We start from the raw sequence: 14,595 nt of genomic DNA, 5'->3' as shown, positions 1-14,595 counted from the left end.
ATGAGCAAGGTGGTCTAGAACACTTACTTTTCAGTTCCTCCTTCATCTTAGTTGTGCGGTCCTAGAGTTGAGACTGGTCGCGCGCCAGTTTCTCATTGTCCTCCTTCAGGCAACCACACTCTGCGGCCACACGACTATTTTCCTCTTGGAGATGGACTACTTCAGCTTCTAAGCCTGCACTACAGCTGTTACTACCAACAATGCAATAACACATGTCATGCACTTGCTGTGATAAAATGACAACTTACTTGTTTTTTCCTGCTCTTTGTTACTGAGCTGGGTGACCAGGTTCTGATTTTGTGCCTCTTGCTCCGTCCTCTCCTGGTCGGCGACTTCAAGTTGGTGGTGCAAGCATTCCACCTCGGCCGCCAGTTCTCTATTGCTTGCTATGATCCCCTCAATCTGGTCGAAGCACTTTTTTTGGTACTTTGCGGCCTTCATCAAGTCCTACATGTAAACAAGCTAAGTCAGACAATTCGACTGAATAACAGGATCAAGTGGTCAAGCCAAACATACCTGGACTTCCGTCACCAGACGTTTTGCCGCTCATTCAACTTTTAGGGTCTCTTCGACCTCTGGGATTTCCTCATGCATAACCCACTGGTCGTTCCACCAGCGCGACACATATACATGTTGTCGTTTGTCTTAGGGATGGCCCAGGACCTCTTCTACTTCGTCCTCTTCGGCCTCTTGTTCAGGAAGCGGCGCTGGTCTAGAGTTTGTAGTCTCTACAATCACTATGGCTTTTCCATGAGCCGTAGCATCGGCAAGCGTGCTTTGTGCCACCTCCGGCTGCTGCTCCTTGGCTTGGTCTGGTCCCCTTAGCACCGAAGTATCCCCCTCAGTAGGGTTAGTGCTCGGAGCACTTGTACTTGGCTTGGCTCTCTTCTTGACTAGCTGCTCGGGGACTGTAGTCTGGCCGCTTGTCTGTTGAGGCTCCAGTGGATTTTCTTCTATAAATTCCTCCATAGCTGGCTGCTAGGCAGTTCTCTCTGCCATTGCTGGTGAAGCCAAGCCACACCTGGCTAGCTGGTCGGGATTTTCGGTGGACACCGACCTAATATATCAGAGATAAGTTCAGAAGACAATAGTATTCAATATAAATTGAAAGCTTACATCAAGGTTATAGATACTTATAGCTTGGAAGCATGGAATGATGTGGCGAAGGCACGTCTCTTCGTCTGTGCTTGCTCCATGTGCTCTACGGGTGCCACCGGGTCTCTTTCCATGACCAGTACCGGTGCCGAGGCTTGATGCTCAACCCCTTTGCTGCTTGTCCTCAACATTGCAGTGGTCGGTGATGCGAGTCCCACCGGCATGGAGGAGCCACCTAGCTCCATCGACTCCAGTTGTCTCCTCCTCTTTCGAGGGACGAGTCAGAAGATGTCTGCATCCTCTGTTTCATCATCTGACAGTGGGAAGATGGCCTGATGATGCTTGCTGGCCACCGGCCGCTTGCCAGCAGCCCTGGCCATTGCCTCCTTCCCAACCCCAAGTACAGCCTAGTCGACGTCTTCGATCCTGGCGCTGGTCTAGGCGGTTGAGCTGACAACTTGAGGCCAATCCACACCAGGGGGTGGAGACATGAACACTGTTGCTCTGTCATGACCATTACTCTGAGAAACATACATTCGACAACACAGTAAGTTTTTGTTACAACATAACTCTATGGGTACAAGGCAACATAATTTACCTTTGGGGGAGGTTGGGCCAGCTTGAAGGCATGCTCGATGTCGCTCAATCTGACATAATTTGGATCGGCTAAGTTGAATAGCTCTCCAATCCTAGCTTTGACTTCGATCTTGTCAAGCGCCTCTTTCCTGGTCCTTGTTGGATCTGCGCTACCCTCGTATTCATAGCCAGGATGTACCCTCCTCTAGCAGGGCTGGATCCTTCGGCTAATGAAGTTCCCAGCCACGCTTGGACCATCCAGTTTCTCCCACAGGATCATCCCAAGTAGTTCTGTGATCTGTTCCAAGTGCTCGGGCTTCTCCGACCAGCTGTTCTTCTTCTCTAGAATGAACCCCACGTCGCACAGGGTGATCGTGTTCGGCTCTTCACGGATGTCAAACCACTTCTTGTACCAGTCGTCCAGCGATGTGTTCCAAGGGCAGTGCAAGTACTAGGCCTTCATTCCGTCACGCAGATTGAGGTATACGCCTCCGGCTATCTTTGAGCCGCTGCTTCCTTTCTTTCACAGACAAAACAGATGGCAAAAGAGGTCGAAATGGGGCTAGAAGCCACCATATGCTTCGCAAAGATGGATGAAGGTGGAGACAAGAAGAATCGAGTTGGGATGCAGATTGCAAATCCCAATCTCATAATACAAATAGAGCCCCTGAAGGAAAGGGTGCACTGGAACCCCAAAACCCCACTTGAAGAAATCCTCAAAAACCACAATCTCACCTGGTTGTGGATCGGGGTAGCTTTCTCCTTCCGACCGCGCCATCCTGCGAGTGCCTTATTGTGGAGCACTCCCATGGTGACGAGGTCTTCGATGGTCTGCTCGTTGCTCCTTGACTTTCACCACTCCTTCACCATGACTCCGGCTTTCTTCTGGGTGTCTCTCTTCACCATTAATCTGTCCTTGCTAAAGGGGTGGATACGGTGGAGGGGTGATTGGTGATGATTTCAAAGGTATAGGGTTTGGCAAGAGGAAGAAGAAGGCTGCGCTGGCGAATGATAATGGGGATCGGTAAAAAGTAACTTACCAGTTCTATATTATAAATAACCAAGAGTTCCGCCGTTTCGTCCGCCCAAGATTCTTGGGAGACGTGCACACGTGCCATGGATGGTTGTTTTCACAACCTTGAGATCTACACCAATAAACATGCCCCTTCATTACCAGTGTACACGCCTCTTCATTGCTAGTGTGAGAGGGCCCACACTAACGCACCTCCTTACAGGTGCCAAGCGACTGTTTGCTAGAAAGGGCAACAAGACAGTATGACATGCTATACCCGTCTGCTTTTTGGACCAGATGTGTTAGATTGGACTTGACAGAGTAAGAAGATAAATAAATATACCAAATAATAATACAGGCGGCATTTGTTTCTTCGCTGCATGTCTTGTGCTAAAGGATGGTCCAGACCACTACCATGCTCGGGGACTGCTCTGACCATTACCATGCTCGGAGACTGCCCAGACCACTGCCGTGCTCAGGTACTGCTCCGACCACTATAATGCTCGGGAACTGCTCCGACCATTATCGTGCTCGGGGACTGCTCAGACCATTGCCGTGTTCAGGGACTGCTCCGACCACTACCATGCTCGGGGACTACTCTGACCACTGCCGTGCTCGGGGACTGCTCCGACCACTACCGTGCTCGGGGACTGCGCCGACCACTAGCATGCTCGGGGACTGTCCTGACCTCTACTCGGAGACCACTCTCCTTGGCTACATGTGATTTGTACTCACATACAGTTGAGAGACATTTATTTAGACCTTGCTACAAGGCTCATACTTCGCCTTCCAGCAAGCTCGGGGACTACATCGGTATGATGCACCTGCCGATGCATCTCATATCCCCTGTACAACGATTGGATTCTTAACTCCAGTGGAAATTCTTTTTAGACCCTGGCACCACGTGCCTATGTCACCTACTACCAGGCTCGGGGACTAAGTGGGCACACTTCACCTTGTGGTGAATGTGTTTATTTAATCGACCCCTATGCTTTGACTGATTGTAAGGATTACTATCATGCTCTGGAACTGTCCCGACCATTGCTTGGAGATCGTTCTCCTCGGCTACATGTGATTTGTACTCACATATAGTTGAGATACATTTATTTAGACCTTGCTACAAGGCTCATACTTCGCCTTCCAGCAAGCCCGGGGACTACATCAGTACGATGCACCTGTCGGTGCATCTCGTATTGCTTGTACGATGATTGGGTTCTTAACTTAACTAGGGATTCCTTTTAGACCCTAGCACCAAGTGCCTACGTCACCTACTACCAGGCTCAGGGACTAAGTGGGCACACTTCACCTTGCGGTGAATGTGTTTGTTTTTCGACCCCTACGCCTCTGATGATCAAGGATGCTACGCTTCAAGATGCACTTACATTTCTTTTCAGAAATACAAGTGGGCACACTTCATAGGACGGAAATCTTTTTCTTTTTTCTTAAGAGCACCATACATTCTTCGGACAACTTACTTCTCCAGCGACAACGGTGGTCAGAGATGTCAAGAACTCAAGCCTCACTATTTGGAGAAGGTTTAAATGGCGTGTCACAGCATAATACATGGTGCTCGGGGACTAGCTGTGGGGGTATTAACCCCTATACCCTTACGGCTAAGCTTGGGCCAGCCCGGATCAGTGGGTCCGGTCCACCAAAAGATGACGCGTGGCCCGGCCAACCTGTTTAGAGTCCCGTGCAAGGAGTCAAGACAGATTTGGCGATCAAGCAAGATCTTGGTTGGTTAGAATAGGAATCCTTATCTGGCCACCTATGGCAATTATAACTGACTAGGATTAGTTTCCAGATCTGTAACCCTACCCCCAGACTATATAAGGCGGGCAGGGGACCCCTCTAAAAAACATCTCTCATTGACATACAACAATACAATCAGACGCGGGACGTAGGTATTACGCCTTCTTGGTGGCCAAACCTGGATAAAACCTCGTGTCTGTCTTGCGTCACCGTCTTGTTTGTGGCTTGCGCATCTGTCTGCTGACAATCTACTACCTTGGGCATACCCCTAGGTAGACTACCGACCATATTTTGTCGACAATGTCCATGCCAAACCTTCCCTGTGGTAAAAATGTAAGTAACGATACTTGGAATACTCCCAGGTGAAGTGCTACAATGGTATATTATCTATGAGCTTGTAGATTATGTTCATTCATATATATGTATACATTCTTCCTAGTCACATAAAATAATAAAGAACTACTTTAGTAGTAATACTAGGTAGTACCAACAAGCATCTCTGGAATTATCACTAGGGATGACAACCTGGTAAAGTATTGTTAAGAGATGTAGACATACATTAGGTGACTACTAAAACAAGTGACAAGTGAATAAATACCAACACTTATGGATGCCCTCGAGTATCAAAGGAATCATCACGACCATTGTAACAACTCATCGATGGACCTTCTTATTGAAAGTGATGCTCCTTCCAAATATATTCCTTGCTGCAGTAAGGGACTCCAATAAATCATTCTTTGATGTCTAGTCCATTCTATCCTTATTGCATGGATGATATAAACTTGCTTGTCATTTCCTATACCAGTCCATGCTAAATGCACTCTTCTTTGAGAGACACCCTTGTCCAACTAAACTCTACTCTCAAAGTCACCTTGTCAACTTTGGAATTCTTGACACATGTATCCTACTCTAAATTACCTTGATGTCTTCCATCACCTCAACCTTTCTTGAATCTTGAGGATGAGGTTTTTCCAAGGGGGGAAGAGTTGTAACGACCCAAAAATCACTACAATAGTTCACAGGCACCTTTAGCATAAAAATGCATCTAACAATTCTATTAATCAAAATCTTCAATGTTACTTGTGAACTTGCTGAGCATCATGTGCATCTTAGTCCAAATTAGAATTCAACTTGTGCCTAGGCCAACCCAAATCCGAGCACTGCTAGTTTTGGTGGATCGTCCGACATCACCACCGGATTGTCTATCAAGACATCTCACAGGCTTAGGATAATCTTGGCCAACCTGTGCACTGATGTAGTGTCCGCCATCATGATAGAGTGTCCACTAAAACCCTTGCATAGCTAGTCAGTCTATCAGACACGGTCGGGCATCGACAGATCGTCCAATGCCTCTGGTGGACTATTCATCAAATTCGATCGTCACCTATCTCATGCTGTTTGATGCGGTGTCACACACACACCACACATGGACCCACTTGTCATTGGCACCACTCACATACAAAACAACCACCACCAGCCCTCTCCCTCTCTCACTCTCATTCATTCACGTTTAGCCAATAGAGAAGAGACAAAGGAGAGAAGAGAAGAGGAGAGGAGAAGAAAGAAGAAGAAGAGAAGGAAAGGAGGAGGAGGATGCCCTGCTACTGGAGCATGTCGGCGAGCTGCTCCACCATGGTGTCGTAGACCTTGCTAGAGTTGGAGGAGGAGGCCCCCAAGCACAAGCCATCATCTTCAACCTCGAGCACATGGTGTCCCGAAGCTCGATCTCCTTCCTCAGGCCATACCAAGGCAAACTGTTGTAGGTAAAATTCACCAATTGCATGGTGAGAACATCCCCGATGTTCATCTTCATCCTCCCTAACCCTAGCAAGCTTTCCCATGAGCTCCATGTCTCATCCATGGTGGTTTCCACCATTGACAAGGTCGAGCTCCCCACAGCCCATGCATGGCACATCCAACACTTGGAGAAGTATCCCTACGTCACTAGAAAGCCATAGGATCAAACCACACTCGATTCAGAGTCTGGATGCCCTAGGAATCGATCCCAATATGTTTGCACAAGTGTTGTTCATCATTTGTCGGATGATCTGTCATTTTGGCGGAGTGTCCGTTGAATTATAGCCAAAACCAGAGAGCAGCCTATGTTTATTGGACGGTCCGATCTTAGTTTGGAGTGTCCCAGAGTACTCATATGGCCGATCTATCATCCAGACAAGAAGGCCATGGTCCTGTTCTGTGTGGAGCCCCCCTTAAGGCATAGCTTAGTCAATTATTTTCTTTTTTCAGAGTGGATTCAGACCGCCACTTCTCTAAAAGCATGGTTCTTGCCTCCCTCTCTCCTCCCTCCTTGGAGCTCGTCCATTTGTTGGGTGATCCCTTGCTCTCAAGTTCGAGTGTTTGCTCATCGTTTAGGCTGGTGAGTGACATTTTTGCTCAATGCAGTCACCTCTGGGGTTCTTCGCACCTGGGTAGTACCTGGACCCTTGTGCCTCGAACTACACTGCCCGCACTATGACCCAAAACTAAAACGAGCCTTGCGACGAGATGCGGACATTCCTCATGCTGCGGTTCCCTCCGGTCCGTTCCTAGGCTAGGTTAGGGGAAGATTCGAGCAATTGCCTTTGTGGATCCAAACATGCTCACAAGGCGCACAATAAGAATAAGACCAATAGAGACTTCATAAGAGGCCATTTGAGCTACAGATCATAATGCTCCTAGAAAGGCATATTTCAAATATAGAGGATGTTCCCAACAATCCATGAGAATATCATACCCAACTATGAACTGATGAGCACATCCTCTATCACCCCACCATGCTTATGGCTCTATACCCCAACCCAACTTGCTCAGGCCCTAGGTCCTCCTGCATCTCTTCCTTAATAAGCAGACCATGGAAGCAGGGGGTATCCACTTGGGACTAATAGGAAACAACATATCTTTTTTCCCTCCTGACCCCTAAAAAATATATAGTTGCAGTCTGGTTGCGTTGGAGACATCCTTATCAGATTTTGAGGCTTCGTCGTCCGGCTCCTCCAAAATTATGTTAGGATCGGCTGGCTCATCCTTATCATCCGAAAATAAAACAAAGACAAAACAGATTTGTTTCAATGACATATCTAATCAGACTGAAATTGATGTCGAAGACACGATCATTCACATCAATTTCTGCAGGCAGGAAGGGCGCGGAAGCTACCGTTTCACGAATGCAAGCAAGGTAGCTTGCTTACTCTCCATCTAGCGTGCGTTGGCGGCAAGGAAAGAGGCATTGGAAAGACTAGACCATACACATTAATTAGTACAAGAAAGAGGCATTCGGGAAGCGACTAGTCGCTTCTGGCGAAGCTTAACAAAGGCCGACTACTACATAGAGACAACTACCAGTCATGAGCGATAGTGAAGCTGTCGCTTGACGGACGAAGCCGAACCGATACGATAGGCGGGCGAAGTGAGCGAGACCAAGACGGGCCAGACGTGGAGTGGCGAAGGGTACTATACGTATACGTGATTAGTAAGCGGTTCAAGACATCGAACGAAAAAGAAAAAAAGAACTATTGAACATTTCCTCAAATGACAAGTACCAAGGAGCAAGAAAACGTATGCGCAGGCGCAAGGGATGAGCGCTCAATCCGTTGCTTGTTCTTTCGGTAGCCTTCTTTCATTTCCGAATTTGCTTGCGAGCAGTCCTTGCATTAGTATGAGTTCGTTGACCGCGTAATGGCGATCCATCTTGATGACGAATTCCACGATAACGAGAAATAGAAATTAATCGTTCGATGTCTGCTCGTTCTCCCCTCTTCAATTCCCAATGAACAACATGATCTTGAGCTATCATTTGTTCAATTTGGTCGATCTGATACTTAGTTAACTCATGAATCTTGATGTTCCCACTGATACCTAATCGATAACGAAGCTGAATGGCTTTTTTCGGTCCAATTCCATCCATTTTTGTTGAGGCAATTCTTACTTGTTCATCGGGAAGTGATCTAGCTCCTGAGATATATGACATTCTTTATCCTTCTCTTTTCCTGGTCTTCTCGGCTGGAATCTACAATGGTTGTCTCCCGAACAAAAGAAAAGAACCATCTCTATCTCTTTCAATTCACTCTTCCCTTAATCATCATGATAGGAGGATCCTATCCTTTCCGAATCTGCCTTTCGCCTTTGACCCACGAACTCGAGTCGGACTCATTCACTGCTTACTTTTGAGTTTTGAGGATCGTTTGTTCTTCACTCTCTTGCTACTACCCGTAGGGAGTGCAGCAGTCTTCCTAGACAAGCACAACTTTCATTAGGTTTCATTCTAGCTTGCTCTCTTTCTGAGGTGGATTCAAACCACTCTGTTAGGATTTGGAGTCCAACGCGCTAAGCAAAAGGGGATTTTTAGTCTTCTGCTCTAACCAGCTAGAACCAAAAAGGAGGAGATTGGGTGACTGAACACCCACACAATCTCAATTTTTGTAAAGTCTCATGACCGTATCAAGATCTATTTAAATTCGGCTCAATTAGAAGAATAAAGAAGAATTACTTCATTTCATAATTTATTTTTTATCTTTCTATTTTTCTTGTTTTTTATTTTATTTAGACCTTCTTTATATCTAGTTTTATCTACTTAATCTATGGTATCCACTGGCTTGGCTTGAACTCAAATTTGATCGCCTTCCATACTTCACAAGCTACGCCTAGTTTAGGACTCCATTTGCAAGCTTCTTTGATAATTTCATTACCTTCATGAGCAAGATCGCACCCTTTGTTATGAGCTTGTACACAGGCTCCTAAAGCCACACGATTAGCTGCTGGACTAGGTGCATTTCCCCAAGGATCTCCTAAAGTTCCTCCACCAAATTGTAATATGGAATCGTCTCCAAAGATTTCGGTCAGAGCTGGCATATGCCAAACATGAATACCCCCTGAAGCCACCGGTATAACACCTGGCATGGATACCCAGTCCTGAGTGAAAAAGATACCGCGAGAACGATCTTTTTCAATAAAATCATCGCGCAATAAATCAACAAAACCTAAAGTTATTTCGCGTTCCCCTTCTAACTTACCTACTATAACGTCGTGGATATGATCTCCCCCCGACATACGCAATGCTTTAGCTAATACACGGAAATGCATACCATGATTTTTCTGTCTATCAATAACTGCATGCATTGCTCGGTGAATGTGAAGAAGTAGGCCGTTGTCGCGGCAATAATGAGCCAAAGTAGTATTTGCGCCTCCTGTTAAGTAGTCATGCATTACAATAGGAACCCCTAATTCCCTTGCAAATACAGCTCTCTTAATCATTTCTTCGCATCTGCAGTCGCATTCAAGTAATGCCCCTTGATTTCACCAGTTTAGCTTATGCTTTTTAAATTGCTTCGGCACAAAAGACAAAACGGTCTCTCCAGCGCATAAATGGTTGTGAGTTTACGTTTTCATCATCTTTGGTAAAATCAAGTCCACCGCGTAGACACTCATAACACGCTCTACCGTAATTTTTTGCGGATAATCCCAATTTTGGTTTAATAGTACATCCCAATAAAGGACGACCGTACTTGTTCAACTTATCCCTTTCAACTTGGATACCGTGAGGCGGACCTTGGAAAGTTTTTCAATAAGGGGGAATTTGTAGATCCTCCAAATGTAGAGCGCGTAAGACTTTGAAACCAAATATGTTACCCACAATGGAAGTAAACATGTTAGTAACAGAACCCCCTTCAAATAGGTCTAATGGATAAGCTACATAACAAATATATTGGTCTGCCTCCCTAGGAATGGGCTCGATGTGATAGCAACATCCTTTGTAATGATCAAGACTAGTAAGTCCATCAGTCCCAATAGTTGTCCATGTACTAGTAGAAGATTCCGTAGCTATTGCAGCCCCTGCTTCTTCAAGTGGAACCTCAAGCTGAGGAGTTACTCGGAATGCTGCCAAGATATTAGTATCATTGGTTTTGTACTCTGAGGTGTAGTAAGTCAATTTATAATCCTTAACACCAGCTTTAAATCCAACACTTGCTTTAGTTTCTGTTTGTGGTGATATAAGTCCCTCCGTACAAGTCATGAATTAAGAATTCTCACAATGATAGGGTCTACTCGATATGGATTAGGCATAAATGAAACCTTTGCCAAAATCTAAAAAAAAGATATTCAATTAATATAATATCAACTCATTAAATAAAAAAAAGGATAAAAGGTACTGTACGTAGGCGCTGCTCTATTGCCAAGGGTAAAGAGCTCTTTTATATATAGCGAAGACCTTCCATTTTCTACGTGAAAGCGTAATCTGTTTCCCGTGAGAGCTGGGACAAGAAAATCAAGTTATCCTGGCTACACTTTTAGTGAGTTTTATTCCCTCATATGCAAGAAGGGCAGGCGGGGACTAAACAACGGATAGAGGCTTCATGGGTGCTCTTTGAGGCTAGGAAGCAAGAGTGGTTTTTAAGGCAAGTAAGCTATAGAGATTTGACAAAGCACATCAACATTGAAGCTCTGGTGCGAGTGCACTAAGCAAAGGAAGAGGCAATACGGGTACACATACAGGCAGTATTTAGCCAGATGTAGCACCTTAATTGGCTCTGTTCCCAACCTTAGCGGCCTCCATCCAGATAAAGAAAGGATCCATGATGTGCATATGTGCCTTTTCAAAGAGCTAATGTCATACATAACACAAGACTTTAGTAGGCCCTACTACTAACCAAGGATTGAAATTTTGACCTTAATTTTGGCTGTTTCTGGATTTCTCTATCAATTAAAGCACTGGGCGGGCGGCTTAACAAAAGTAACGAAACTGGGATTACTTTTCATTTCAAAAGCTAACATAAAATAAGATCTGCCCAATCGAAGATGCAAGAATAAAAGAACCCGATGCTCATTCAAGAGAATGCTTTTTCACCTTACTAACTTGATTTTTCAACAATAGCCAACCAACGTTGATGTTACAACCCAACTTGATAAAGGTACCAAAATCTTATCTATAGTCATTTCGATTGGTTTTCCATCCCATCGCTCTCAGAGCTAAAAATATCTGATTTCTGGATTGAACAAGGTAGGGAAAGAAAGGCTCGCACATGAGATCTTAGAAAAAATGATTGGCTTATGGTTGCAAGCCAAATCATCTTTACAATATACTAACTAATTCAGATATATGGTGCCAAGGCAGGTAGAAGGATGCTTCGAAAGTACTTTCTCGCTTTTCCTAACAATGCGAGTGTTATCATGATTTCTAGTCACCATGGGATGAATAGGAGGAGGAGAAGGGGGAAGTAGAAGATACAAGAGAAGTGGGGGAAGATGAATCAGTAGTAGGAGTAGTGAAAGGAATAAGTACTTGGAGAAGGGATGAGGTTGAAGAAATGGAGCTGGTAATAGGAGAGACAGGAGAGGATAATTTAGCAAAGGGAGAGAAAAACTTGTTCATTGAACACCACATGTCGACTGATGTACATCCGGGCAGACACTTGTGTCCCGTGAGGAGAATAACCCAGAGAAACACAGGGTAACGATCTTGAAGCGATTTGTGTAAGGACGTAGACAAGCAAAGCATAAACAACCTATAACCTTCAAAAAGGTATAATCAGGAGGTCGAGAAGTGCTCGCATAATCAGTCCCGAATAGAATGGCCCTGGCTCCTTCCTATATTGTCCCCAATGAAGATCCTCTTTCTTTGAACTTGGTTTCGAAATCGAAAGCACTATACTATAAAGAAAGTCAATTTCTTGCTTATTGGAACTAATAAGGGATTGTTTTTAAGGAAGATAGCCTTAGCAAGTCAGTGAGACCGACAATGCTCCATGGACCAATCTTCTTCTGACTCAGCTTGTTATATTCACCGGCATAATATCTCTATCGGGCGGGGTAACACCACCCACCAAAAATCCCCTTCATGGGTTGCTAGTGGTGAAAACGGGCGAGGTGAACTTGATCTCAGGAAATCGAGTGTTGGAGGACGAATGTTACTCACCATTCACATACATAGTGCCTTTTAGGATTAGGATTCAGAATGTTGTTTCCATAGTGGATTTCGTAGTGCCTGATACTAAGGTCATATACGCAATAGTTGGATCCGAGGAGTAGTCTATCGAAGAAAGGGATCAGCCTACTAAACAACAACATCTCATTTCCCATGATGAACACATTGAATCTGTTCAAGTAGATAATTCTGATTCGGATGAGGATGATAATCTAATCGGACCCGCCCCTTCCTTTTTCTTTGCTGCTATTGCGAATCCAAGGATAGAACTTTTTTCTCGAAGTAGAGATGGGGTGCAATCGAACTTGCCATTGAAGAGCTTATCGTTGTAGGATCTACTGCCGTCTACTACTATTATACTAAACGAGAATTCCACCTTGTTGAAGATCTAGTGGTTTTACCCAAAGACTTAAATGAATAGCCATCGCTGTTAAGAACAATAGATGCCTTATGTATGTGTATTGGATCCACTCTTCTGTTAGCATGAACACATGAATGAGATTCTATTTCTCTTCCATATTCTTCAAAAATAGAACCCCCCACCCTCACCTTTCTTAGGACTATCAAGCCTTCTCGAATTAGGTCTATGGGTATGAACGCCTCTCCTTGAATTTGTTCTACATTAGAAGCTTCTACCATAGACTCGGATACAAATATTTCACTCATTGAAAAGTGAAAACTAGTGATTATATCTTCCTGAAGACGGATGTGATAGGATGAAGTGGCATTTAGAACTATTGCTGACTTGACATTTAGGTTTCGGCATAACAAAGCTTGCACTATTTTTTTGCACTTAGGCGCACAGTGTGCCATTGGTAATGATTCTACTATGGTGCTGCAAATTCGCAAGCTAACCCTAAGTAACCATTGTTGTTCATTGGATTCCTCCGAAATGACTTCGTTGGGATTGAAAAATTGCTGCAATTCTTCCTGAATAGACTCAATTGTCCCGTCGAGAGTTTCTTTGAAAGTCTTACCTAAGCTATTCCAACTGAATATGAGAAAGCCTATAAAACAATGAGCTACTATCATTTCTTCATTATAGATTGAGATCTTCTTCAGACTTGATGCACAAATAGATGGAATAGCAGCAAATAGCATATTTATATCCTTCATATCCATTGAACTCAATCTAGTCATCATCATAGAGTAACTATTTTATTTGATTTTATTTTTTAGCTCTGCTCCCGAAAAGAGAAAGAAAAAGGGATACTTTTTTTATGGTGGGCGTAGGTTTTTCCAAGGAAAGCCTTCAAATGAATTCTATTAGATACAATTGAAAATATTAATTCCATCTCACAGCCTAATTGTGGGCTTAGCCCCATAAGAGGGATATAGAGTACTTCGATCAACATCTTCTAAGTAAGCCCAGAAATTCATGTTATGATCCGGTCTTTCCTAAAGATATGGAAATTACAAACCAGTAGAGGTAGGTTACCAAGTCGATCCATGTAAAATAGGGTATTTTGAGAAAGCAAGGAAATAAGCTAAAATTATTAGGATATTCTCAAAATACAATCTAGTATGGTTGTTGCCATGACTTCACTCTTGTGTGTACTACTTTTGGCTCGTAATAGGTCGGTCAAAACAAGTACTTTTGTTTGGGGCAAGGAGTAGGGGCTAGCTTATAAGCCACGACTTAGTACTATGAGGATTCTGGTGGAGAAACACACAGCAGAAAAAGGGAGAAATGTTCTTTCCAATGAAAAAGGCCGCTAAGGTCAAAGAAAACATGCATGCCAAGGTTCACTTCTATAGATGTTCCTGCCTACAAATAATTGTTTTTTATTTAAGGGTGGTTGGTCAATCTCCATCTATAACACCCTAAAATTTGCTTCTCTTGAAATAGAGCTAAAGTGATTTAATTTTGTATTTTTATGCTCATGAAAACAAGGGGAAATAATAAATTTTCATTAAATTAAGATTTATCATAAGGTTTAGCAACTTGTTTGTGCATACATGCCAGTGCATTTGATTTATTGCAATGAGTGGTTGAATCCAAAATTCATAATGAACTCAAAATGCTTTTGAAAATGAAATTAAAAAAATGGCATTGAAGTAAAATAAAAGAAAGAAAAAGAGAATTTGAAAATAAAAGAATTTAAAAAGTTGTAAAAAATGTTTTTGGAAAACTTACCAAAATTTCACATTTTACTTGAATCGAAAAGTTTATTTTAAACCATATTCGAATTTGATTTGGTTTACATTAGAATTTGGTTTTGAAAACAAAATAGAAAAGGAT

At 43.7% G+C, this 14,595-nt stretch overlaps 1 protein-coding gene across 1 annotated transcript; it reads right to left on the bottom strand.

Moving 5' to 3' along the window:
* Positions 1-9,512: 9,512 nt before the first annotated feature.
* On the bottom strand, positions 9,513-10,445 carry LOC136498494 (ribulose bisphosphate carboxylase large chain). The gene is given in 1 exon segment (XM_066494416.1): positions 9,513-10,445. A coding segment is annotated over 1 exon segment (696 nt). The 3' UTR covers positions 9,513-9,749.
* Between the last annotated feature and the right edge of the window lie 4,150 nt (positions 10,446-14,595).

This window comes from Miscanthus floridulus, chromosome 12 (genome assembly GCF_019320115.1).
Source record: "Miscanthus floridulus cultivar M001 chromosome 12, ASM1932011v1, whole genome shotgun sequence".
In the NCBI taxonomy this organism is placed as follows: Eukaryota; Viridiplantae; Streptophyta; class Magnoliopsida; order Poales; family Poaceae; genus Miscanthus; species Miscanthus floridulus.
Note: the sequence above shows the minus strand (reverse complement) of the source record. Positions and strands in the feature narration are given on the sequence as shown.